This window comes from Lissotriton vulgaris, chromosome 5 (assembly GCF_964263255.1).
Source record: "Lissotriton vulgaris chromosome 5, aLisVul1.2, whole genome shotgun sequence".
NCBI lineage: Eukaryota > Metazoa > Chordata > Amphibia > Caudata > Salamandridae > Lissotriton > Lissotriton vulgaris.
In genome coordinates, this window is record NC_141693.1 from 1180340952 (window position 1) to 1180368496 (window position 27545).

Consider the following 27545-nt stretch of genomic DNA (forward strand, 5'->3'; position numbering starts at 1 on the left):
AACGAATGTATGATGTTACAACGCATACTTTTACAATGCATACCTTTACAACGCATTTTTTACAACGCAACATCCATTACAACGCATTCCATTACAACGCATACCATTACAACGAATTTTTAAAAACTACCTTTACAACTCATTCCATTACAATGCATACTACCTTTACAACCCATCCCATTACAACGCATACCATTACATTGCATGTAGGGTAAGTGTTGGATAGTGTAGGGGTAAAAATTACTATTCTAACTCCAGAGAGTGCACCAGTAGGGTAAGTCTTGGATAGTGTACGGGTAAAAATTACTATTCTAACTCCAGGGGGTGCAACACTAGGGTACGTTTTGGATAGTGTAAGGGTACTATGCGTTGTAATGGTATGCGTTGTAATAACTGCGTTGTAATGACATGCGTTGTAGTGGTATGCATTGTAGTGTCATGCATTGTAATGGTTGCGTTGTAATGGCATGCGATGTAATGGATGTTGCATTGTAAACGTTTTGTTGTAATGGGAGTGCGTTGTAAAAGTTGCGTTGTAAAGGTTGTTTCCCCATAGAAACCTATAGCACCTATTGGGACATCTGGTCGCGCGAAACCGGGACAAAGTCAAAGTTTCAGCCCGACCGCAATCGAGCATTGTTCGGCTACCCCTCGCAGTAGGTTTCAAAGTTTTTCCTTCTGACTTAGAAACGTTTCTGAAGCTTTTGGTACCAGGGTCCCACAAAGCTCTCAGCCAGTCCGGATTTTGTGAGGATTCGCCGGCTTGCCTTGCAACGAGCTCCCAGTCAAACTTGTGTAAGTCTGACATCTGGAACTTTCCAGCGGGATGAACCAGAGATCCAGCTTAACTGTCCCAGTCACCTCCTTTACGTTCGGACATAGAAAGTTTTATGGAGCTTTTTCTTGCGGGGGTTCATTGATGCTTTTAACCAGGCTGGATTTGGTGATGATTCGCCAGCTTGGGTTTCGACAAGCTGTCGGTTAAACTTTGGAAGTCGGACCTCCAGAGCTTTTCAGCAGGACGAACTTGGACGGCTAGCAAGCTCGCGGTTGAGGGTCACCGGCTTGGCAGGCCAGGTTGAGTCGGTCCCCTTTTGGAGCTATTTTCCAAAGTTACTCCAAACATTTTCAAACTTCTGGAACTTCTTCCTGAAGTTCCTTTAAGGAGCCCAAAGTGTCCAAAACGTGCTCCAGGTGTCTAGAAGCTCCAAGATGGCCCTTGAAAGTTTGGGACTTCAATTATCACAATCCAATTGGACAAAACCCTTACAGATCCACTGGTAGTACTCCAGGCTGGGGTTTCTTGGTGGTGATGCTCCAGATGAGAGTGCAGGGCCTGGTTGATGAAATCAAATTCCAGCATGGACCCTTCTTCTTCCTTTAGTTTCAAGCAGTAGATCTGAGAGGACCTGCCCCTGTCAGATACGTATTCTGTGTTCTCTGTGGTCACATGGGAGGGCACTCCTGTCCAATGAGGTGCAGGACGACACCCAGATCATGACCGTTTCCTCCAAAGTGTGGCACAGTGGTCTCCCAGAAAGCACTATTTCTCCAAAATGTAATATGGCTGAAGTCTCAGCAGAGAGACAAGAGCTGTTTAAACCAACCTCCAGGGTGGATAATCTCCTTATTCTCTTTCCCCCCTGACCTCAATGCATTCCTTTCTTAAGCCTGCCATCTGGTTTGGTTCAAAGAGTAGGGGTGTATATGAAACTGGTTTCTCCAGCCTGTCTCCTCCTTCTGTTGAAGATTATTGTTTACAACCCCTCCCCCAGGCGCTGGCATTCCTATGGAGCAGAAACCTCTCCTCCCAGAATGACTCTTTAACCCCAGGGGCTACGTATCACCTCATCAAGCAGCCTGGCTAATCCACTTAACTCTGACCAATCAGGACACATCTCTGTAAGGCTGAATTTTGGCTTACAGACAAGAAAGTGTTATAACTTCTTGTCTGTATATTTTAGGATAAATTAAACAACAGTGAATTCTCGTGGCGGGAAGTATTAAAGAATAACTTCTTGCCATGTTAACCTATGTGGCTGGGGATTTGCAATGGGGTAAATGACTTGGCCAATTTTTCCAACATCATGGCTTATAAAACATATTTTATAAGGAACCTGCCTATATCCACAGGACCCCACATCCCGGGGATTCCTAGGGGAGACTTTTGGGGTTCTGAATATGTACAAATATTGCAGATCTTCACACCACAGTGCTCCTAGCACAAAAGTAGATTTTGGGAAGCACTTTACTATGATGCGACGAGTGAAATGTGCAATTTCACTAAATACAAGGCATATAACACGTATTATATAAGGGTCCTCCTTATAAATACCTAACCACCACCACTGGGATACCTAGGGGAGACCCTGGGGGTCCCTAATATGCCAAAACATTGTGATTTATCAATTAATAAGTGCCGTAAACATCAAACTCGAGTTTGGTCACAATTTGCATTTTAAAAACAGTCCTGCAACACAGGACTGCTTTTAAACTGAGCTCAGGCCTCAACAGTGCACACATGCAAGTGCAGAAAGGGCTTCTGGCCTCTAAACCACCATGCCCCATTATATTCTAGGGACTGAGAGGTAGTATTAATCCCCCTGCCCTATTATGTATGAGGGCCTTAAAGTGGAGGTCATGCACATCAGAGGAGTACCCTAACCCATAGTGTACCCTAGTGTATGTAGGTGTTTTCACTGTATTCCAAGTGTCTTTTAAGTATAGCACTGGCCCTGGGCCTGGTTAGGCAGAGCCCAGGTAGAGTCAGAGTCAGTTACCACCAGTGCCTGTCAGTAAAACAATGGGGGTGCCCAGGACACAGGATGACCATAGCCCCTCTGACAAAAGGTGATAGGTTACTAACCTACACCCTGGTAGTCCTCATCTTCTAAGTGGAAAAACCTGGAAAGTCCGTCAGCATTTGCATGAGCAACGCCAGATCTCTGTTCCACTGCATAATCCATTCCTTGCAGGGAAATGGACCACCTTAAAAGCTTGGGATTCTCCCCTCTCATCTACACGAGCCATTTGAGAGGCCTGTGGTCAGTTTGAACATGAATGTGAGTCCCAAACAAATATGGTCTCAACCTTTTCAGGGATCAAACCAGAGCAAACGCCTCTCTTTATGGCACTCCACCACTGCTCTCCGGGAAGACGTTGCTTGCTAATAAAGCCAACTGGCTGATCAAGGCCCTCTTCATTTAACTGTGACAGTATTGCCCTAATCCCTTGCTCTAAAGCATCCGTCTGAACCACAAATTATTTTGTGTATTCAGGGGCCAGCAGCACTGGTGCTGAACTCATAGCAGCTTTCTGAGTGTCAAAAGCCTTCTGACACTCTGGGGTCCAAGTCACCTTTTTGGGCCTCTTCTTAGAAGTTGTTTTTGTTAGGGGCACCACAATAGTCCCATAATTTGGAACGGACCTCCTAGTGAGTCCAAGGAATGCTCTGACCTGAGTCTTGGTGACAGGAGCTGTGCAATCGAAAATAGTTTGAATCTTGGCATGGACAGGCAGTACATAGCCTCCACTTACCAGGTGGCCCAGGTACACCACAGAACTCTGCCCTATTTGGCACTTACTTGCCTTAATATTCTGGCCTGCTTGCTGCATGGCCTGGAGCATTTCCCTCAGGTGGCTTAAGTGATCCCCCCAGCGAGAACTGTATACAGCTATATCATCCAGACAGGCTGCACCGAACAGCTCTAACCCGGACAAGATCCTGTTCAACAACCTTTGGAAGGTGGCAGGTGCATTCTTCATGCTAGAGGGCATTACCTTGAACTGATAATGTCCCTCAGGTGTGGAGAATGCTGACCTCGTCTTTGTTCCATCTATGAGGGGAATCTGCCAGTAGCCTGAAGTCAAATCAAAAGTACTCTGGTATTTGGCAGCCCCTGACCTGTCATTGAGCTCATCAACTCTACGTATAGGGTAAACATCAGTCTTTGTGATGGCATTAAGCCCTCTGTAGTCCTTAACTCTTTTTACCCCTCCCTATGGATTGGGTTTGGTCACCAGCACCACTGGACTGGCCCATGGACTTTCAGACGGTTCAGTACCCCTCAAATCCAGTGTCTTAGCTACCTCAGTCTCAATTCATGCTCTGACATGGCCAGACAATCTGTACAGTTTATTTTTGACAGGTAGGCTGTCACCAGTATCAATGTGGTGCACATACCACTCAGTAATGCCTGGAGTCAAAGAAAACAGGTCAGCAAACATGCTCCAGCACCTGCTTGTAGTCTCAGTGCTGATGGTCTCTCAATTTGGGAGAGAGTACCACTCCCTCTACTAAATCATCTTGCACATGATTGGAGCGGAGGTCAGGCACTGGTTCAGTTTCCTCCTCCACTCCCTCATCAGTGACCAGTAACATGGTCACATCTGCCCTGTCATGGTGGGGTTTCAATCTGTTCACATGCAGGACACTATGAAGGTTCTCGGGGTGCCAAGGTCCACCAGATAGCTAACCTCACCCTTATTTTCTAAGATTGGATAGGGCCCACTCCATTTGTCATGGAGGGTCCTGGGAGCCACATGTTCCAACACTAACTGTTCTGGAGTATACTCAAGCATAGTAGCCTTCTTAACATACTGTTCTGGAGTATACTCAAGCATAGTAGCCTTCTTAACATATCAGTGCTTCATGAGCTCCTGGCTACCCTCTGGTTTTCTACTTGCCTTATACATGCACTTTGCCATTCTTGATCCCAGGCCTAGCACATAATCAAGCACATTGTCCTTTGCTACTTTCAGCGGCTTCTCCAAAGACTCTCTTAGCAGGCAAAATGGCTCCCTACCAGGGTGTCCAAACAAGAACTCAAACGGACTGAAACCAACGCCTTTCTGTGGAACTTCCCTGTAGGCAAACAGAAGGCATGGTAGGAGAACATCTCATCTCCTCCTGCGTTTCTAAGACAACGCATTGATCATGCCCTTTAGGGACTTGTTAAACCTCTCCACAAGAACATTTGTCTGTGGGTGATAGGGGTGGTGAACTGGTAGTTGACTCCAAACAATGTGGCACTGATGAGCCCAGTCCCTAGGGTGTGCGCACTTCTACTTGAAACAAAACATTTCTTCACAACATATTTCTTTGGTCAAACGGAAGGGTTCACAACATTTTTGAAATTTTTATAATGTATTCCATTCTTGAGTCATTCATTAATTCATGGTGAAGTTCATTAAAATTTCCATCGTTTTCCATTGCAATGTAGCGCTATTTTATAATACCCAATGCATTTATGGCCTTACAGAGACCCTTCTTCAGGGAGATTTATGGATGACGACGGCAACGCCGATAGCGCAGTTCTGCACTTCCTGGTTCAGGATTTTGACCAAAGAAGTATGTTGTGAACGAACGTTTCATTTCAAGTAGAAGTGAGCACACCCTAGGGACTGGGCTCAACAGTCTCACATTGTTTGGATTTAAGTAGGGCACTGCCAGACACAGTGCAACGGATGGTGCAGCACACCCTGAACTGAACACATTAGCCAGTAGAATGTTTTCGTTTAAGTCAAATAACCATTGGAGTTCACTGAGATATCAAACTGTGATGAACTTGTAGTTGACCCCACACTCATTTCACATAGCAGTCAAATAGTTGAACAGAAAGTTTGTGCCCCTATCTGACGGTAACCTCTTTCAGAAAACCCACTCTGGTGAACACACCAAGCAATGCTCTAGCTACTACAGGAGCATCTATGGTTTTAAGAGGGACTGTCTCAGGGTACCTAGTGGCATGGGCCACTACCACCAAAATGTACCAATTCTCTGATGCAGTAGGTGGGTCCACGGGACCAGCAATGCCCACCCCTACCCTTTCAAATGGAACTCCAACCACTGGCAGTGGTATTAGGGGAGACTTGATTTTGTTCCCTGCCTTGCCACTGGCCTGACAGGTGACACAGGAGCTGCAAAACTCCTTTACCTTTTCAGACATGTGGGGCCAGTAGAAATGGGTTTACCAACCAGTTCCATGTCTGTCCCAAATGTCCTGCCAAGAGGATATGCTGACCCGAGGTCAGAGTGAACTTCTGGGGCACCACCAACCTCCTAGTGAACCGTCCTAATGGTTCAGTTCTGCCACGTTGATAACGCTTGTAAACTGAAAACCAGTTATAATAGAAATCATTATATCCAACGTTAATGCCATATTTGTCTAGGTAAAACCGTATGTGAAGTTAAAGTCTAAACTGAAAAACAAGTATAATAAAAATCGTTATATCCAACCGTAACATCATATTTGTCAAGGTAGAACAATATGTGAAGAAAAGGTGTAACTCAATAACACCCAAAGCTGGAACACCCTCTTGGAGAAGCCAAGCATATCTCTACACAATTTCTATTGTGGGGTTCCTCAAATGGAAATATGATGGAAAACCATCTCTCAATATATCGCACAAGAAAATTGGAGTTATTGTTTCTTTATTTATGTAATGCATTCTCATATGGCCCTTCAATTGTGTATATGGACAGTCACTCAACCAAAAATCTACAATTTCATTGTAACAATAAGATGTGTCCTAAAATTATGTGCGTGGCGGGCATGTAATGACATTTAGGTCTGGTCCTTATGGATTACAATCGTTGTACTTCCTACCAAGTGAATTCAGGCCAAACTGGCTGTCATCCAGCCGATCCCAGTTATATATCCCAGCAGTCATTGGGATTAATAAGAGAGGGTTTTTTTTCAACAACAATTTCTAAACATGCCAACAAAATAAGTTAATGTTTGTTTTTGTAGATATTAGTAAATTGTGTCTATCGTATAAGCGAACTGATGGAGGAAGATGTATCAGTGATATATGCTGTGACCAAACATAATGGAGGAGAATATGTCCATGGCAAATGAAAAACTGCATATCAGAGGCTGCTACATTCAAATTTCATGACACCTCATTCAGTCTCTGTATCCAATTAATCTTCCATGTCACCCGTTTAATTAAAACGGGTGACATGGAATTTATTTAACAAAGCAGACAATTGGAGCAGATCATAATCTGGAGTTCTTGAGTGACATATCATTTGGTCTCGACCTTTATCAAAATCTGCTCCGTTTCCTCCCCTTTGTTTGTTTGCATGGAAACAAATCTGTGTGTTAGTCGGGTGATCTTGATGTATGTTTGTTGCCATCAGATACCTCTTTCCCGATGTTTGATCACCCTAACATGCCCTGAAAGCATGTTTTCAGGTTTTGTATACTACATCCCAAATGCACATCCAATAATGTAAATTGTGGATGTGATATTGCAGTTTATAAACAAACTCACTGTCTATTCCGCCTGTGGTTTTGTGCCATCCTAAATGACAAACAGAACATCCGACACATGTAAAGAAACTATTTGGTTTCTTTGGCATCCAAGTCCCCAAGCCGCTTTCGGCTTCATTGGCCTTCAGATAACTAGGGCATAGAGTTTTTTTTCAGAGTGGTGCCCCTACAGTAAACCAGGGTTTTTTTGTGGTATGATGCCCTCAGTTAACATGTTTGAATATATGATGTGCCAATTCCTACGTAGGATATCAAAGATGGCGTTACTGTACATGTTGTACTGCATAATAAAAGTAATCTCCATATTCCTCTCATATTTCTTTCCTTTGTGTGCCCCATTGACAGCAAATGGTAGGCTTCTGTCCAATTTAATTGCTTTTGCTTCAGCTTTGTTAAAGCAGTGATTGTCATATCCCTGTTCCTTAAAATCATGTTTGATGTCCTGTAATCTCTTATGAAACTCCTGATCTAGGCTGCAATTTTGTCGGGCTCTGACCATTTTGTAATATGGTATGGCATTTATGGTTGATTTAGGGCGAGCATTAGTGGCATAAAGTACACTATTGCAGGCAGTTTGCTTTTTAAAAAATATCAATGTGAGTGGCTCATTCGTGCACATATAATCTTAGGTCCAGGAAATCCATCACATGTTTATGATTTTTTTTAGATACATTTGACCTTGAACCTGTTGTTATTCAGGTAAGTGCAATATGCTCTTTGGTTCTCAACAGTTCCATATCAAATCATTAAGATGTCATCAATGTTAACATACAAATGATGTTATTTATTCAGTTACATGAGCTAGGGGCCCAGGCAGGCTCCACCGCAAATAAACCCACAAACAGGTTTGCATATGATGGAGCAACCCCATGGCGTTCCCTGTTTTTAGAGGCACCACTCCCCATCATGGAGGGAAAAAAAATTGTCAAAAGGATTTCTGCCATTTCCAGTAGCATAAAAGTGTGTTCTAACTTGCTTGCATTTCATTTGTAAAGATAGAACGTTAACGCTTCTAAACCACAATCAGTTCTTATACATGTGTATAAACTTTCAACGTCCATTGTCACGAACAGAAGCTCCTCACTGTCCCATTGTAAGTCTTCTAATTTACAGAGTACATCCTTGTTATCTCTTAAGTAGGATGGGAAGTTCTTTACATATGATTATAAGAACCCATCCATATATCCGGCTAATTGCTCTGTTGGGGACCCATTACTGGATATGATAGACCTTCCTGGTGGGAACTGTTGTTTTGTGGATTTTTGGCAAAACATAAATACATGGGTTTCTTGGATGACTGACTTGGGGATAATTATAGTCCAGGTCCGTTAAAAGACATGTGTCATGCCAGTCCCTAAGTTGTGCATTAATATGCTTCTCTACATCTGACACAGGATTCTATTAGCTTTCATAGCAAGTTTGATTACATAACTGCCTCTTGATATCACTCAAATTGTCTTCTTTGTTCATCAGCACTGTAGTCACCCCCTTGTCTGCCTCTCACATTACAATCTTTTAACCAGTTCTTAGATTATTCAATGTATCTTTAGCTTTTTTTGGTAGGTGATGATGGTTCTTGCATTTTCGACTATGCATGTGAGAGTCTTCCAATTAGTAGAATTCAGAAGTCCCCTTACGATAGAACACCATTTGCTGCCTTTTACGCCCTTGGAGACAACTAATAGATTTGAGGCATTCTCCTGTCTGGATGACTGCGAATGACGGTTGGGGGCCCCGGTAAATAGGCCTGAGTGTAGGCGAATTTCTAGTAATTCGACCATTACACTAGTTGCCCCGATAATTGGGACTCCGCAGGATGAGGACAAAGCACTATGTAAAATCCTTAGTTGGAATGTTGCAGGCATGAGAGCGAAGAGGGAAGACCCACTATGGACCAATTTTATCTCCTCCCATGATGTGATAGCAATTCAAGAATCCTGGGAAACCTCAGTAAACATCTGGCTAGACGGCTTTGCTAGCTTTTTTGTACCAGCGATACCTATTCTCCATTTTGAACATACAAAAACAGGTGAAGCGCTAGAAGCTTTATTGGCTAGTTTTAATCTCTATGAATCTTTCAATACTGGTGGGGGGGGGAGAGTCCCCACTTATAAAGGAACACCTCAAGGTTCCATAATTGACTATATATTCATCACTCCTGGTCTAAACACCAAGGGGAAATCCTATAGGACAATTCCCTCAGCCTACAGTGATCACAATCCTGTGCTTTTGGTGATGTGCGGGGGAGACCTTAAACGCGAGGGTTGGGGCCGCCCCAAGGGGCAGGCGGTACTTGTCCCTACTGATCAGGGTAGGCGGCTCAAGTGGGGCAAGGTAATCCCAGAGGATTTTATGGCAACTTTATTGCCCAAAATCGAGGGAGACATAGAAACATGCTTAAATCAAGAGTCCCCAAACCGAACAATTATAAAGGCGTTTGAAACGATATGTGTTCAAATATCGAGGGACTTGACAGTCAAGCCCTCCAAGAGAGTGCCTAGTACCTTAAAGTGGTTTGACGCAAATTGTTCTCGACTAAACACTCGTTTGAAGCGGGCGTTAAAAGTCACACCAAGGGACAAGGCCCTCATCGCCAATCTAAGGAGGGAATACAAACTCACCCTAAAGGAGAGAAAAGACGCAATTAAAAGTGATGCGTGGGATAAACTCCTTTCTATTGACGTCTTGCGAGACAGTAAGAAATTTTGGGAGATTATAAACCAGCCCTTTTTCGTCGGAACACAAAATGCAGTCACTGGCTGCGTTATTCCGGACGAGAAGTGGGTCTTTCATTTTAAAGATGTTTATGGAGACAAGAATAGTACAGGCTCGTATGGCCAATTGGTTGTTAGGGAGTCCCTCCCGGCAGCGACGGCTCGTGGAGGGAGTTACGGTGGGGCAGGAGGGCGGGGAGGGGGAGGGGCGGGGCAGGGCGGAGGTTGCTAAAAACCGGCATATGGATAATTGCAGGTAAGTAAACAATTTAATTAATAAAACGAATTTCGTAGCTCGCACTGCATTGCATTTTGCGATGCAAGGCGCACTACGAAATTCGTTTTATTAATTAAATTGTTTACTTACCTGCAATTATCCATATGCCGGTTTTTAGCAACCTCCACCCTGCCCCTCCCCCTCCCCACCCTCCTGCCCCACCGTAACTCCCTCCACGAGCTGTCGCTGCCTCCCGGTAGGGTTCTCTGAGGCGGAGGTGTTGAAGGCCATTTTGGAGACCTCAAAAAATAAGGCGCCGGGCGCGGATGGCGTACCTGCAGACCTATACAGACATTCCCCGACAATTTGGTCTCAGGTTCTAACTAAAGTTTTTAGGGCAGCAAACGAAAACGTGTTCCCCAATACCTGGGCAACCTCCATTATAGTACCAATCTTTAAAAAGGGACAACGTGAGGACCCGGGGTGTTACAGACCTATTTCCCTTCTTGACTCTGCCATTAAAATTCTAGGCAGAGTCTTATTGTCCAAACTCAGTGGTAATCTGGAGGTCTGTGGGGGGGCTCTCAAACATACAATATGGGTTCAGAGAGAAACGAGGTACCTTGGTCCAATGTTTGAATTTGCACCTATTGATCGCCAAATATACGGTGGCTGGGGAGGGGTCTCTTTATCTGGCATTCATGGACCTCTCCTCGGCCTTCGATTTTGTTAACAGATCCAAACTGTGGTGTATCCTCCTCGAGATGGGGATAGACCCTTCCTTGGTCACTTTTATGGCCTCTTGACATCAGGATTTATTCGCCAAGGTTAGGGTCACAAATGAGGGGAGGTGCACGGACACGTTTAGGTCAGAGAAAGGGGTCCGTCAAGGGTGTATCCTGGCCCCCCTCCTTTTCACCATTTATATAAACGGGTTGGGAAAACATCTAGAGGAGAGGGGGGGCAGATGCTCCGCGTGTGGGAGGACTACATGTTCCGGCCCACCTATACGCGGATGACGCCGTATTGATTGCCCGCACAGGTATTGGTCTACAGATATTACTGGATCGTTTTGGTTCCTTTATGGATAACCTTGACTTGAAGGTAAATGCCAAAAAATCTCATTCTATGGTAGTGGGTAAACAGAGAGGAAAGTTCAGAACTAAAACATTCATATGTAAGGGAGTGGTGGTTTCAAGGGTTCCGGTCTTCCCTTACCTGGGGGTCCTCTTTGATGAAAGGGGGTCCTAGGTTCCTCAGATAAAGGTGAAGAGTTTATCTTTGGCCCGTTCGACAGCTGCACTGTTAGGTTTTACAAAAAGGCTGGGGGCTAGGCCAATGGAAGCATTGTTAAAGGTTTATAACACAAAGTGTATTCCCATTACCACCTATGGGGCCGCCTTGTGGGGCTATGCTACCCAAGATAAAATCCAAAGTGTAGAAAATGGAATAATTAGACAATTGCTTTCAGTTCCCAAATCGACCCCCACCTTCTCTATTCAAGAGGAAGTAGGTTTGCCCTACATTGCAGATAAGTTGAACCTGGCTCCCCTTTTATTCTGGGCAAAGGCATGGCTAAATCCAGAGTTAACTTTGAATCACCTTATTCTGGAAGATGTCATTTCTTTGGACCATGCCATGAAAATACCCTGGCTGAAGTATCTAAAAAATAAATTTTCTGCCTTAGTTAGACTGGAACTTTTCTTAACTCCATCTAACATCAGGAGAAAAGATGTAAAGTGGATCAAGGTCCATTTTATGGAGAGAGCCCGTCTTAAGAGAGAGGAGCAAGAATTAATAAAACCATCTGTAAGATCACACTCCATGGTAATTACTACACCCTCTCTGGAACCATATTTGATATACGTCACAAGACCTCTTCATAGAATGCTATTAGTCAGATTTAGGTTTAATTTGATTCAATTTTCTTTAGGCTGTTACCCATCATGGGACAATCCAGAAGATGCCCCTCCCTGTGAGTGTGACAATTTCTCACAGCAAGATACCATGCATTTTATGATGTTTTGTGGGCTTTATACTGCCGCCAGGAAAAAACACCTGTTACCTGTTTTGAGGGAGGCTGGCTTTATTCAAGTCAGACCTGCATTAATTTACCTCCAGATGTTGGGCAATGTCTACATTACTTTCAGTGTTGCCAGTTTTTTAACGGAAGCATTTAGAAGTAGGAATAAATGAGTTCCACTGAACATTTTATTGTAAATATGGTATCACTCTATTGGTTTTTAATTCTATGAGCCAAATAAGGTCCAATATTTATGGTCATCCATGATTTTTGTATATAAATGAATTGCGATTTTAATGTATATGTACTGTATGTGGCTTTTATGGTTTTTTCAAAACCGAATAAAGTGTGCTTTGATTTGATTTGATTTGATTTGATAGAACTCATCTATTACAGTATCTTGTGCACTTGGGGCTTATATTTGAAAGAAGCCTGGAGTTGTTCACCCAGATACTTCATCTGCTCAGAGCAGAAAAACGTGTCCCAGTAAAATACCAATTTGAAAACAAGGGGCAGTTTGCGCAAAAATGCAGACTCCTGCACATCATTTACCAAAAACTTATTATGGGGAGTTATTCCATCTCACTTACGCCTAGAATTACCAGTGCCTTTAGTATTGATAATAGCCCATTTGTAATGAGCCCTCTAATCTCTTCTAACTAATATCGCCTTAGAGCCATTCTTATTCACTAAGATAAAGTATATGTGTAGCAGTGGGAGAAAGCCCTGTGGTGGCACATTCCCAAGAGCTGACATGTTGCCCAATATAGGGAAAATCCATAGCATTTCATGTCAGTCTGATACTGATGCCAGACAAAGTCATGAAAATGTCCCTAATATGTCTAGGCATTGCTGTAGGCATTGTGGAAAGGAGGATGCAGCACAACGAATCCATTCATCTTGTCTCCCATTTTGATGATACAGTATTTTATAGTGCCTTTTATTCACATTCCTTCTAGTTAGAAGTGTGGGCAAGGAGGAGGAGTTGTGTGGGGGGTGTATGAGAAAAAATGTCTACCTTGATGGTGGTATAGGCGGCTTATGCTCATGACTGGAACTCTGCAGGATGGTGATACCTTCTATTCTACTCTCAACCCAAGTTTGCCTTAATAAAGGAGATGTTGTGAGAAGAAAATGAATAAGGCAGGCATTTCTAAATTTGGGAAAATATTTCTCTATATAAATAGTGATGTGCTATCCTGCTCACAGGCAAAGAAATGCTGTTTATGAATTTATTGAAATGCCCAGAATGTAAAGTTAGCATTATATGTAAGTAACTTTTCCTTACTGACGCAATTCCTTGATGAGCCCCTTCCATATATCACCAATGTTGCTTTTTCTTATTTAACACATGCATTTCAGTGCAATAGTCCCTCTGTTCTTTATTATGCCTGGTGCCTTAGCTATCACTAAATTATTTGTCTTGCAGTTCAGTTTCTGTTCCTTCACTTTCCTCATATCTCAGACTCTTTTCTTATTCCAGATGCCAAGTATATGGCAGTGGGTTGATCATTTCTGTTTTTCCCATGCAGATTATACACTTTTAATGAATATCGCCTCTTCAGGACAGTACTCTACTGGCTCTTTTTGCAGCAGAATCCCAAAATCCAGATGCTTCCAGCGCACAACACCATCTTAAGCTACTTCAACAGGTAGGAGAGGCTTTCATCTCACCAGATTAAAGTTTGCATAATGCCTAAATAATCACAAGTCAGGAGGGGGCAGAGGGCTATGGATAGTCTTGAAGAATATAAGAGGGATGCTACTGTTTCCTGAGTGGATATTCTTAGGTGTCGTGGGCTTGGTAGCAAGTCAGTAGTGTTGGGTGATTGTACAAATGCATGGTCCATAGCATTTGGGATTGGTATTCAATCAAGAATTCTTTACTTGGCTTTAGTGGTAGGTGGACTTATTTTTTTTGGTTTGAATTCCAGCTGAATTAATTCAGTGTCCCAGTCAAGGTACGGGCACACCTTGGTGTCCGAGGAGCAACCGGCTCAGTGATGTGGAGGGTTGCAGTTCTAGATTAACCGTGTGTCGCCATTGATTCTGTGTATTATGATATCCATTAAAACTGTTTCAGGATCATATGTCTCCCAAAATATGCTTGGACCCTCCATTTTGTGCACATACCAAAACTGCATTCTTTGTCAGAACTACACATGAGTGGCTACTGATCTTTGAGCATCATTAATTACTATGTGTTACTTTGTGTTATAGTGTAGCTGAGTTCCCAACACTCACCGCCCCCTAAAGTAACCCAGTTGGTCATAGTAAAGGAACAAGGCTACTGTACTGGTCATCGCTCCTGAAAAACAGGCCTCAATTGTCTTGATCAAAATACCCATTACAGTTGTGAGGGCTAAACAGTTGCTGGTGCCTCTCCTCTGGTGGGTTATGCCCCCTTTAAAGAGGTGGGTCAAGAGAGTGGACTTCACATAAGAAAGTCTTGCGAGACTGAACAGGGAAAATGACCCTTACTTGTGATCCAGTACAGTTGTTCTTGGACAAAGTATGAACAGATGCCCAGCTTCCAGCCTGATAAAAGTCGAGAACAGGAACACCCAGGGGTAGAGTTGTATTCATGGTTTTCACCCTGGTGAAATGAGTCAAAAGGCCTCCAGGAGGATCCACTTTGACAAAGGGTTAAAAGTTTGATGCAAAGGACATTCCACTGGGGCAAGGTCGTTTCTGGACTAACTTTCTTTTCTTTCGCACCAGTGAATCCAACATATAGCTTATCATCCACACAGTACTCAGTCCTGTCGACCTGTCTCCACTTTAGATGGATGTGATAGAGAAACATACAAACTTAGCTTGATGAATTGCATGAAGTGGAAAGATGACACCACTTTGGGGAAGAAGAATGCACAGGTCTTAGGCACCACTTTGTCAGGATGAAAGGTAGTTTACAGAGGCTGAAATGATATGGCCTGCAGCTCGCTGAGGAGATGTGCAGAAATGATGGCAATGAGAAACACATTCTTCAGAGTCTAGTTTCAAGAATCTCAGAGTACAACTGTGAAGAGGTTCAAATGGAGCACTCACTTGTTAAAATCAAATTGAGTTCTCACAGTAGCATAATGAATAGAGCAGGGAGAAACGCATGTAAAAACCTTTTAGAAAACACATCACTTACAATAATAATAACATTGGCTTACCAGGCAAACAAGGGGATGCTGCAAGGGCCACTAAGTAACTCTTAACAGTACCCCCAGTAAACCCTTGCTGGCCCAACGATAACACAAAAGCAAAAGCAGAGCTTCCTTCAAATGATCAGAGACTATCCCAACATAAATATTTCTGGAAGAGAGCCAATGAGCAGTTAGCAGATGTCCTTGTGAGAACTGACCTTCACACCAGAGCAATTCCTGTTGGAAGTATTCCCGAAACCAAAAGTACATTTAGCAACAGATTTCTGGCCTTACTACCTACTAAAGGAGCAATAACAATAGTATGGAAGTCACCAGCACTCCTCCCCCACCTCACCAAGTGGCACAATATGGTACAAACATTGACAACAAGTGAAAGTGCTCCACTACATGTGGAAGAAAAAGAGGCCTATGGAAGCACCTGATAACATCAGTGTAGTTTGAGGCAGTTGTAGTGATGTAAGACCTGCTGGGCACTAGGACCAGCACAGGAGGTCTAGAGGTGGGAGGAGAATGGGAGGCAGAGCAGGAGGAGTCAAGGAGGCAGAAAGAAGCAGGGAGGAGAGAAAGTAAGACGTGGAAGAATAAAGCTCTCACCATATACTCGTGTTGGTGTTGTCTATTTGTGCAGCACGACACTACAGGTGGCGACGAAGGTGGTCAAGGACCTTGGCTGTCTTACCTGGTGAAGGAGTGTCACGTTGAGCGCTCCGCTGCCTCAGAGCTGCTGTACTGTACCACAAGCCGGGAGCTCACCCCGGTCACGTTGTGCCCCTGCTGTGTCTGCCGTCCGCTCAGCTGCCTTGGAGCTGTGGGGCTGTGCTGCGACCCGGGAGCCCACCCCGGTTGCGCGTGCCTCCTTCTGTGGACTTGTTCAGATACAAAAGGCTCAGCTTTTAGGTCTCATCCGCTGCTGAAATTTTTCAAGAGGCCATCAGGAAAGTAATCCATCACATTCCCAACACTCTAAACTACAGTGATGACACCTCGTATATGGAGCAACAATTGCAAGAACACGACATAACACTGGATCAAATGTGTCAAGCTCTGTTGGATGCCAACCTCACACTATATAAAGACAAATGCAAATTCCAAAAATCCACACTAAGGTTTTTGGGACATATTTTCTCTGGCGCCGGCATGAGACCTGATCCTGAAAAGATCGCAGCTTTGAACTATAACCCTAGGCCGCGAGACGCTGGGGATGTGCGTTCATTTCTAGGCATGGCAAGCTATTGTGCACGCTATATCAAGGATTATTCCATGATCAGCTACCCTCTGAGAAAGCTGACCAAACAAGGCTACCCATTCCAATGGACCACGAGGTGTGATCAAGCTTTCCACGCGATCAAAGCTTCTGTTGAATCTGCCAACAACCTTGCTTACTTCAATCCTCGAAGAAAAACTGAAATCATTGTGGATGGCGAGTCCCCTGGGACTTGGAGGTATATTGGCTCAATATGACAGAGAAGGTGATCAACAGCACATCGTAGCATACACCAGTTGGAGTCTCACGGACACAGAGAAAGCATACTCTCAGTCAGAAAAGCAAAGCCTGGCGGTAGTCTGGGCTTGCGAACATTTTCACATCTTTATCTACGGAAAACACGTCACGCTTATCAAGGACTACCAGGCCCTGATAACCATCTTTGGAAATCCCCGAGCCAAAATGCCACCCAGAATAGAACGGTGGGGCATCCGCTTTCAAGAATATACTTATACAATCATCCACAAACCTGGAAACGCTGCAAATCCAGCTGATATATGTTGAGACATCCAAAAGCAACATCCAAATCCAATCCATCATTAGCAGAGGAATACATCCATTTTGTAGTGGCTCAAGCCAAACCACCAGCAGTCCAGTTGGAAGCCATCCTAGAAGACACCAATGAAGATGTCACTCTACAAAATGTAAAACATCGAATCCAGACAAACTTCTGGAGGCATATGGAGGAAGCCAGGCAGAGTGCACAGATTGACAGTCATGAACTGTCCTCTTTCAGATATGTGAAAGATGAACTGTCCATTAACTCAGATGGTCTTTTACTAAGAGACAAGCGGATCATCATTCTGAAACAGCTGCCCCAAGGAGTCATCAACCTAGCTCATGAAGGGCACAGAGGTATTGTTGCCACGAAGAGAGCGCTGCGGGAGCAGGTCTGGTTCCCTACGCTTGATCAGATGGTTGAACTCACTCTGAAAGACTGACCACAGTGTCAGCTAGTAAGTCGAGAGGATCCACCTGCGCCTCTACAAATGTCAGAATTGCCCGACGGCTTTTGGCACCATGTGACAGTAGATTTCTTTGGCCCATTGCAATCTGGCAAGTATATTCTGGTTGTAATTGACGAATATTCCCACTTTCCAATTGCGCACCTCAAAGCATCAACTAAAGCTGTCACCACTATACCTGTGCTGGATGAGGTTTTTGCAGCATGGGGCATCCGAAGATAGTGAAAACAGACAATGGCCACCATTCAATGAGAAAGAATTTGCCACATTTGTCAATCACTTGAATTTCAAACACTGGAAGATTACACCCCTGTGGCCACAGGCCAATGGGATGGTAGAAAGATTTATGGCTACTCTAAAGAAAACCATCCAACAAGTAGAACTTTCAAAGTGTGATATTCATGTAGCTTTAAATTAGGTGTTACAAGCCTATCAAAGCACCCCACATACTACCACAAACAGATGTCCTGCAACTTTAATGTTGGGTCACACAGTGCGCACAAGAATACCGTCCTGAGAAGACACAGCTAGTGGTAGTCCTCAAGAGTCTGATCACGAAGAATTAGCAGCAAGAGACAGACTGCAAAAGGAAAAGATGAAGGAATACGCAGATATAAGGAGAAAAGCTACACAACCATCCATTCAGGAGGGAGACTGGGTACTGGTGCGGCAAGAACAACAGAGAAAAGCAGACTGTCGATATAATGCATGCCCATTGTTGGTGACAAAACAAAAAGGGATCATGATCACAGCTGCGGCGGAGGACAAGAGGATCACAAGGAATGTTACACATTTTCAGAAATGCACGCCCAACGTCAGAGAAGTGTTGACTGTACATAGCATTGGCAAAAAGGGACACACCTGAGTTAATAAGTGATCATCGGCCTTCCACTTCTCTTGATGAAGGGAAGCAGGCGACTCAGGAGGCAGTTCACCAGCCGCAGCGAATTGATCAAAGAGCCATTCGCCTCATTGAAGAACTGTAACTGTATTGTTTTTTTATTGTTACGCTGATATGCGCGGATACCTTTAAAGTGTTTCAAGTTGTTTATCAAGGGGGGAGATGTGGTGTAGTATGACCTGCTGGGCACTAGGACCTGCACTGGAGGTCTAGAGGTGAGAGGAGAATGGGAGGCGGAACAGGAGGAGTCAAGGAGGCAGAAAAAAGCAGGGAGTATGGAAGGTAAGACGTGGAATAATAAAGCTCTCACCATATACTTGTGTCGGTGTCGTCTATTCGTGCAGCACGACACTACAGCAGTGTCCAGGTGATGGACGACAGATTACAAACTGACCTAATCACAAAAACCCACAGACTTTACTTAATGGGACACCCACATACATACCCTTCTGAGATGAGCCATTACTACCAGATGAGAGATCACACATACCACATAAATGGCTGCCAATACAGAACGAGTAGATTCATGCTAAAAAAGAAACTTATCCCACAACCTCCTCTTTAGTTTTAGTGTGAACTTTAATTTGGACACCAGAGTAGATGCTTGGAGGTCCTCTGCAATGGTTGCTTCTGCAGTGGTCGCCTTCTATTCATGTGCCTGTATATTATGTTTGGTAAATTATGGTTATGGAAGTGAAGTGCACATCCAAAATAGCATGAACCACCTCAGTTGGTTTCACTCAATCTCCATGTGTGAAAATGTCTCCTCTGAAGGTCTTGCTGCTTTGACAGCAGGTCCTCCAAAAGAGGCAGCCAAACTAAAGGGAATATATTGAGGGTTAGCAGTTCTGAGTACAAAATCATTCTGCTGCTATCTAAGACAATACAAATCAGTTATGTGTGGTCTTCCCTGAATTTCATCAGGGCCTGTTGGGTCATCCACAGTGGCAGAAATATGAACATGAGTACAGAGTCCCACCAAAGGTCTAACACGTCTTCTAGAGACCCTTGAGGAGGAAACTCCAGGGCACAAAAGGCTAAACAGTAAGTATTTTCAGAGTTAGTGAATTGGTCTACTTAGGTTACCCCACTGGGCAAAGATACCTCACGTCACCTCTGGGTGAAGATGCTACTCTGCAAGATGACACTTTCTGAGTTTGTCTGCCTTGATGTTGAGGAATCTTGGTCGTCACGTTGAGCCCACAGGAGTTGCTAAGGCCAATGGGTATGAGGCACTAGCAGGATGCACAATCGCAAGAATTCAAGGTACCAAGAACCATCAAGGCCAAACAGATGCTCTCACCCAAAACTTCAGGATCATAGCCCAGTAAAGCAAATTCTCCAGACGCCAGGGTGGACAACAAAAACACCATTGTCTATAAGTGGTGAGTGTTCTTCACCAGTCAGTTGTAGTACAGGAATAGGTGTATCTCTGACCTGCAACGATCTGCCACAACCGCCAATATGACATTTGCAAAGACTTGTGGGGGCATCTGTAATTCTAAAGGACATTAAATTACAAGTGCTATGACAACAAAAAAACCTGGGGTACTTCCTGTAGCACTGCAGGTACATGAAAGTATTCATCCTGTGGTTCTAGGGACACCATCCAGTTCTTGAGATCCAAGGCCTGCAGAACCTCAGCCAGTGTCATGATTTTGAAGTTCCCCTTCTGGTGGAGGGAGTTCAAGCATCCGAGGTCTAGAATCTAATTTAGTCCCCCATTCTTCTCGGGAACCTGAAAGCATTGAGAGTAACTCCCCATTCGTGTCTCCACTTCCAGTACCAGTTCAATTGCCCCTTTGGTGAGCAATATCATCATTTCCAGTGACCGAATCATGGAATGATTCGCTGACATCGGAAACTTAACTAGGGAGATGCGGGGATGTGCCTGAAGAAAATGAAGGTTGCAAAAACCACAGGTGATGGACAGAATGCAGAACAATGTCATACATTCACCCCAGTACAGAGATCTGGGCCTAAATCCATTGTTTTTTTGCACCCGACACCACCCCAGTTCAGACATGGCCATATGCAAATCAGTCTGACCCTGTGCCTCATGGGAACAGTCCAGTCCGAACTGCCAAGCCATGCCTTCCCTGGACCGGAAACAAGCTTCCGAGGACCGGTTTCTGGCATTCCAGCCGTCTTCAGCCTGGCTTGCTTGAATCCAGTGGTGTGGAGTGCATGGGACTCACGTCTGAGCATACCCATCCCACTCGGGGTGACAAATGCAAAAACCACAGGTGATGGACAAATGCCTAAATCCCCCCCCCCCCCCCCCCCCCAAATGATGGATTTAGGCCCAGATCTTTGTACTGGGGTGAATGTAAGACATTGTTCTGCATTCTGTCCATCAACTGTGTTTTTTGCAATTTTCACCCCGAGTGGGCTGGGTATGCTCAGACGTGAGTCCCAGGCTCTCCACATCACTGGAGTCAAGCTATCCAGGCTGAAGAAAGCTGATAGCCAGAAACCGGTCCTTGGATGCTTGATTCCGGTCTAGGAAAGTATTGGCTTGGTAGTTCGGGCTGGACTGTTCCCATGAGGCACAGGGTCAAGGCTGATTTGCATATAGCCATTGTCTGACCTAGGGTAATGTGGAGTGCAAAAAAAAAAAACGATGGATTTAGGCCCAGATCTTTGTACTGGGGTGAATGTAAGACATTGTTCTGCATTCTGTCCATCAACTGTGTTTTTTGCAATTTTCACCCCGAGTGGGCTGGGTATGCTCAGACGAGAGTCCCAGGCTCTCCACATCACTGGAGTCAAGCTATCCAGGCTGAAGAAGGCTGATGGCCAGAAACCGGTCCTTGGATGCTTGATTCCGGTCTAGGAAAGACATGGCTTGGTAGTTCGGGCTGGACTGTTCCCATGAGGCACAGGGTCAAGGCTTATTTGCATATAGCCATTGTCTGACCTAGGGTGGTGTGGAGTGCAAAAAAACGATGGATTTAGGCCCAGATCTTTGTACTGGGGTGAATGTAAGACATTGTTCTGCATTCTGTCCATCAACTGTGTTTTTTGCAATTTTCACCCGAGTCCCAGGCTCTTCACATCAATGGAGTCAAGCTATCCAGGCTGAAGAAGGCTGATAGCCAGAAACCGGTCCTTGGATGCTTGATTCCGGTCTAGGAAAGACATGGCTTGGTAGTTCGGGCTGGACTGTTCCCATGAGGCACAGGGTCAAGGCTGATTTGCATATAGCCATTGTCTGACCTAGGGTGGCGTGGAGTGCAAATAAACAATGGATTTAGGCCCAGGTCTTTGTACTGGGGTGAATGTAAGACATTGTTCTGCATTCTGTCCATCAACTGTGTTGTTTTGCAATTTTCACCCCGAGTGGGCTGGGTATGCTCAGACGTGAGTCCCAGGCTCTCCACATCACTGGAGTCAAGCTATCCAGGCTGAAGAAGGCTGATAGCCAGAAACCGGTCATTGAATGCTTGATTCCAGTCTAGGAAAGACATGGCTTGGTAGTTCGGGCTGGACTGTTCCCATGAGGCACAGGGTCAAGGCTGATTTGCATATAGCCATTGTCTGACCTAGGGTGGTGTGGAGTGCAAAAGAATGATGGATTTAGGCCCAGATCTTTGTACTGGGGTGAATGTAAGACATTGTTCTGAATTCTGTCCATCAACTGTGTTTTGTGCAGAAAATGAAGGGCATAACCAATATGCATAATTAGATGTACCCCCCTAGGTCCAATGTGACAGAATACCAGGCAGTATTGGATGCTGCTGCCTACTGCCTACTGGTGTCAACATGATTGAAGGGTACATTAAAGAGGTTTGGTACCAGTGCCTGGGGAAGAGGAGGACTGCTTCTGTGCTGGTTTTGTAGGTTACTTCTACTAGTTTTGTAGGTTGCTTCTGGAAACTCCTCCAACCCTGCCACCACAAATAGCTGCATTGGTTACTGTACAGGCTGAGAGTATTGCCAATACCACACAATACCAAATATCCTTTGAAACGTCCTGTATTGCTGATGGAACTGTTAAGCATGGGAAAGTAACCCAGTGAGTTGGCCTTGGCTTTGTAGTCTTTACATATCTTTAAGACTGCATTGTCCTTCTCACAAAAAAGCCTAGATGCATCAAATGTCCTATCCATTAGGGAACCTGAGAGGTCCTGCGATAATCTAGTGGAAAGCTTTCATGAATGCCATCTAATTATGATGCCAACACCCATACCCAGACAACAGAATCTGTATTATTCAGACCAGAATTTAAAACTCAGAGTCTACTACAAATATACACAGAATAATATTTTGGTGCCAGAAGAAGGGGAATGGAATAAGAAAGAAAACTGAAACACTGGATATCCTCACTCTGCTTTGACATTCATTTAGGAGTGTCTTCAACTGGGTGAGTGTTGATATGTTGATATCTAGAGATAAGGAGAATAATAGACCTTTCATGTTTTACCACCCTTGCTACAATGTCTAGGTTAAAATACTGGAAATATTCTACCTTGAGTGTGCTAACACACTCACGCTGTGGGGACTTGATTGCTCTCTGGGGACCTGAAGGCAGTATCTTTTAAATGATATAAAATGACTTCAGGAACATCCGAGTCAATTTGAACAACTTTAAAAGAAATTACCTTGTGGGGACCAGTGTTTCGTCAAGCGTTTATGTTTTTGCTCAGCTATGTCCCTGTAGGAAGGAGGTGGTACTTAAGTCTTAAATACTGCATTTAAACGTACCTTTCTGACCAAAAACACATGTTAGCTGCAGAAAGGACAGATGTTCAAAAACGAAAGCTGCACAATCCAATATTTACCTAAATATTTTCATGCAAATTGAACTTTTCTCCATATATTAAAGTAAAACTTTATTTACATGATGTTAGTGACTTTTGACTTTTTGTATCGGAAAATTGTTAGTGGTTTTATAAACATTACTAAAAGCAATTTGGGTCAGTTTCGAATCCCAGAATACTTCCCTATTGCTGTTTTATCCTATCTGCAATTAAAGAAAGATGATGCACTTCACTGCGATACAATATACACTGATCTGGTTGCTTTCTTGCTAATAAAGTACAGCAAAATGCACTCTTACGTCCAAAATGGATGCAGGCTGAATTTTGGGCAACAGAACACATATAGCAGTGTGAGCTGTCACTGTGTGTGTCAGTGTGTCATTGTGTCAGAAACGGCCTAAGAGATAAACTTTACTCTGTCCGGAAAAGAGATAAGAAAAGAGTGGACCTATGGTCTGATCCTAATAATTCTTTTTAAGGGAAAGAGGACTGTTAATTAGTTTCTGGAACTTATTTGTGACATTAAAAATTAAATCTTTTTAACTTTATTTCTTTGTGCAGTATTTGTTGTTGCCATACTGAGAAAACCAAAGTCACTAGAGCTAGTTCTATTGCTGTTTTTGTGCAACTACCTTAACCAGGTACTATTGCAACTTTTGCAAAAATCTACTTAGAAGTACTAATTGTATAAAAGGTTTTGTAGTAGTCCTTGCACTACCTGGCCATCATGGTAAAACGCAAAGCCAATGACAAGTAACCCGAATTAGTGAAAGCTAAAAAAACAACCAAGACATTCACCCGAGAATTGCACCCTGGACGAAAAAATGTACTGATAGAAGAGGTTGAAGGTCTTTTAGCTACCAAGGCTAAGGGAAAGACATTGGGGAAGGCCAGAAAGGTCGACATTAAATCATTTTTCAAAAAGCCAGGGAGCGCTGATGCACTAATCCATACTAACACGGATATACACATCAACACACTACCACCTCCTGTGACTGGCCACCAAAGTCCTATAACAATACAGCCACCAGACTCCACTACTACAGCACCTATAATACCTATTGAATGTAACAATCAGATTGATTCATTAGGGATCATTGAAGAACATATCCCTGATAACATCCAGACATTAGCGTTCTACTAGGGTGTCTACAGTAGTTAATATAAACTCTTCAAACCCACAGTTAATCTCACTAAAAAAAAGAGATAATAATTCTAAGAGATTGTATTGGAAGGCTGTTGAAGGACCTTAATGAAACAAGCATTTGCAATGCAATAGGTCTCGCATTAGAAAAGTTTGTATTGGTATTGTAAATGACAAATTTTGTATTTATGTGTTGGTTTTGAAAATAGCTAAATTAATAGCTTTGTCATTTACAATTCCAATAGTTTTAACTTTCGCAAATGTGACACCTATAAAATTTGTAATGCAGTATGTGTTGTATTTACGTGACTTAGATGTATTGGTATTACAAATAACAATGGCTTTTAATTTTTTTTAAATAATTAAAACTTAAATAAAAGTTATTGTAATTTATAATGGCAATAGCTTAAACTTTTGTAAATAACTTTTGTGAAGATTATGTTCAGTGTATTTTATTGTGACGAAAATACAAGAACATAAGTGAAATATTAACATCTTTTTGTGACATTCGTAATAAAGCTTGAAACATTTAGAGAACATATTTGAACCAGTTGTTGAATGGTTACACAAATTGATGCTGTGGTGATGCTGAGTGATGTTGTGGTGGTGACGAGTGATGCTGTGGCGTTCAGTGATGCTGTGGTAGCGCATAGTAATGTTGTGGTGCCCCTGAGTAATGCTGTGGTGGTGCTGAGTGATGCTGTGGTGATGCGATAGATAGAGTGAGTGCGATAGATAGATAGAGGGAGGGCGATAGATAGATAGAGGGAGGGCGATAGATAGAGGGAGGGAGGGCGATAGAGGGAGGGCAATAGATAGATAGAGGGAGGGCGATAGATAAAGTGAGGGAGGGCGATAGATAGAGTGAGGGAGGGCGATAGATAGAGTGAGGGAGGGCGATATAGTGAGGGAGGGCGACAGATAGAGTGAGGGAGGGCGATAGATAGATAGATACAGTGATGGAGGGCGATAGATAGATAGATAGAGTGAGGGAGGGCGATAGATAGAGAGAATGAGGGAGGGCGATAGATAGATAGATAGAGTGAGGGCGATAGAGTGAGTGAGGGCGATAGAGTGAGTGAGGGCGATAGAGTGAGTGAGGGCAGTAGAGTGAGAGCGGGTGGTAGAGTGAGGGCTGTAGAGTGAGGGCTGTAGAGTGAGGGCGGTAGAGTGAGAGTGGTAGAGTGAGGGCGGTAGAGCGATAGAGTGAGGGTGGTAGAGCGGTAGATTGAGGGCAGTAGAGCGGAGGGCAAAATAAAACAAGATTATTTGGGCATAACCTTATTTCATGCCTATTGAAAGCCTATTGACCATCAAGCAGGCCAGCCCTGCATCTGGTTGTCCGCTAACGACAGTCCCAAACCTTTGAATTTACAGTTTGGGTTACAATACACCCACACCCAAGATATAGCTAGTCAGGTCATCTGTGTGTGCTTTAAGACTGTGCCACCAAGCTAGGCAGATCGCTTTCGGGCAATCACTCCAGAACCCGTATTCGGGGTATCAAACCAAAAGCCTGTGGCCTTGCTGCACAGAGTTACTTAGGCTTTATCATTAGCATGGCCACATAATGGCAGTAAATTGAAACCTTCTCAGAGCTCAACAGTGAGCTGTGAGTTATCTCCACGCCTGCAGCCTCCTATATGCTCAGCAAGAAGAGACAGGGTTTTATGCTTTTGTTCATTGAATTATATTCGCAAACAATAAGAGAGAATCCAGCTTCAAGACATTGACATGCAATAACAATGCAAATCGTGCACAAATATAAACTACATAAATATGGTCCCCAAAACGAATGGTTTAAAAAAGTAGCTTGGGACCCAAAATGAATGATTTTAAAAAGTAGGTTGGTTTTAAAAAGTAGGTTGGTCCCCAAAACAAATGGTTTTAAAAAGTAGCTTGGTCCCCAAAACAAATGGTTTTAAAAAAGTAGCTTGGCTTGCCCTACTTGGGGTTCCACAGAATACAAAGGAGCAGAACAATAATCGAGGGAGATCGTTTAAAAGGGAGCACGGAGTATCACTCTGACTACTAAAATCTCTATTTCAAATCCAGCCGTGCAAAGGACAATTGTGAAGGCACACTGCATCTCTAGGTCAAGTCATCTCATCTCAGCCTTTACTCCGAAGGAACAGCATTATAGCCAAAAGGAAAACTGCGCCTAAGAGCAATCGCCAGTCTGAGCAACCAGAATGAATGACAGAGAGAAAAAAAGAATTTGCGATCTGCATGAATGCAAATAATAACACCGGAAAGACATATCACACTTGCGATGCCGAAATTGAAGGCGGTGTGAATGTTCATTCACAGCAACGACTTATGATCACAAGTGAGTGAGGCGAGTCAGAAATGTACCACAGTGCCATGTGCAGTCCTATTCCAGACGTGCAAGATGCATTTAAAATACTGCGATAAAATCTGAGCCCCCCCCCAAAAAAAAAAACCTGCTCAACACTTTTAGAAGCAGCAAAACAAACGATTTAAGACAGGCCTCATATGAAATACTGAGATTACGCAAGACCGCAGTAGGGCTGGGGTACAGTCAAGTCAATCGTGTCCCTACTCAATGTTGGTCTCAGAAATCTAAGGAGGAGTCAACAAAATTATATGTGGTTCATAGAATATGCAATAATTGTGATGACAGTCCACAATCTTGCTACCATAGCCAAAATGCACCACTTTAGATTGCAATACAATATTTTATTAATTAGGCATTCACATTCAGTGAGCAAAAAGATTTTTCCTCCATTTAAAAATGTAATGGTTACATGCACGTGTCGAGCCACTTCTTGTTCACGAAGGCCGGATGCCCAGTGAGGGACCCAGCTTCCCACCAGTCTGCTAAAGCCGCAATAAAATGCTGCCATTTTAACTCCTAACTCGTTGATTCAGATACTATATACCACATCAAGTGCCAACAGGGCAGTTTTTTTGTATAAAGCGGCTTTTTGGTAACTTAATGCCTTATCTTCGCAGTCTTTGAGAGTGATTTCCCCAAAGTGAAACAACTAGTCAGCATAACTCATGAAACGAGCCTGCTGTATACAAAATATTCAAACGCCATACCACAGGATCAAGGTCCTTACAAATATTAGTATCTGTACGCTAGCATCTTGTGCCCA

At 43.6% G+C, this 27545-nt stretch overlaps 1 protein-coding gene across 1 annotated transcript in view; it reads left to right on the forward strand.

The window, feature by feature from the left end:
- Positions 1-27545, forward strand: part of BTBD16 (BTB domain containing 16) — an 887756-nt gene that overhangs the window by 486577 nt on the left and 373634 nt on the right. Inside the window, exon 11 of the mRNA XM_086920301.1 lies at positions 13764-13883. Coding sequence (XP_086776427.1) covers positions 13764-13883 — 120 coding nt within the window. The remainder of the gene's footprint in view (positions 1-13763; positions 13884-27545) is intronic.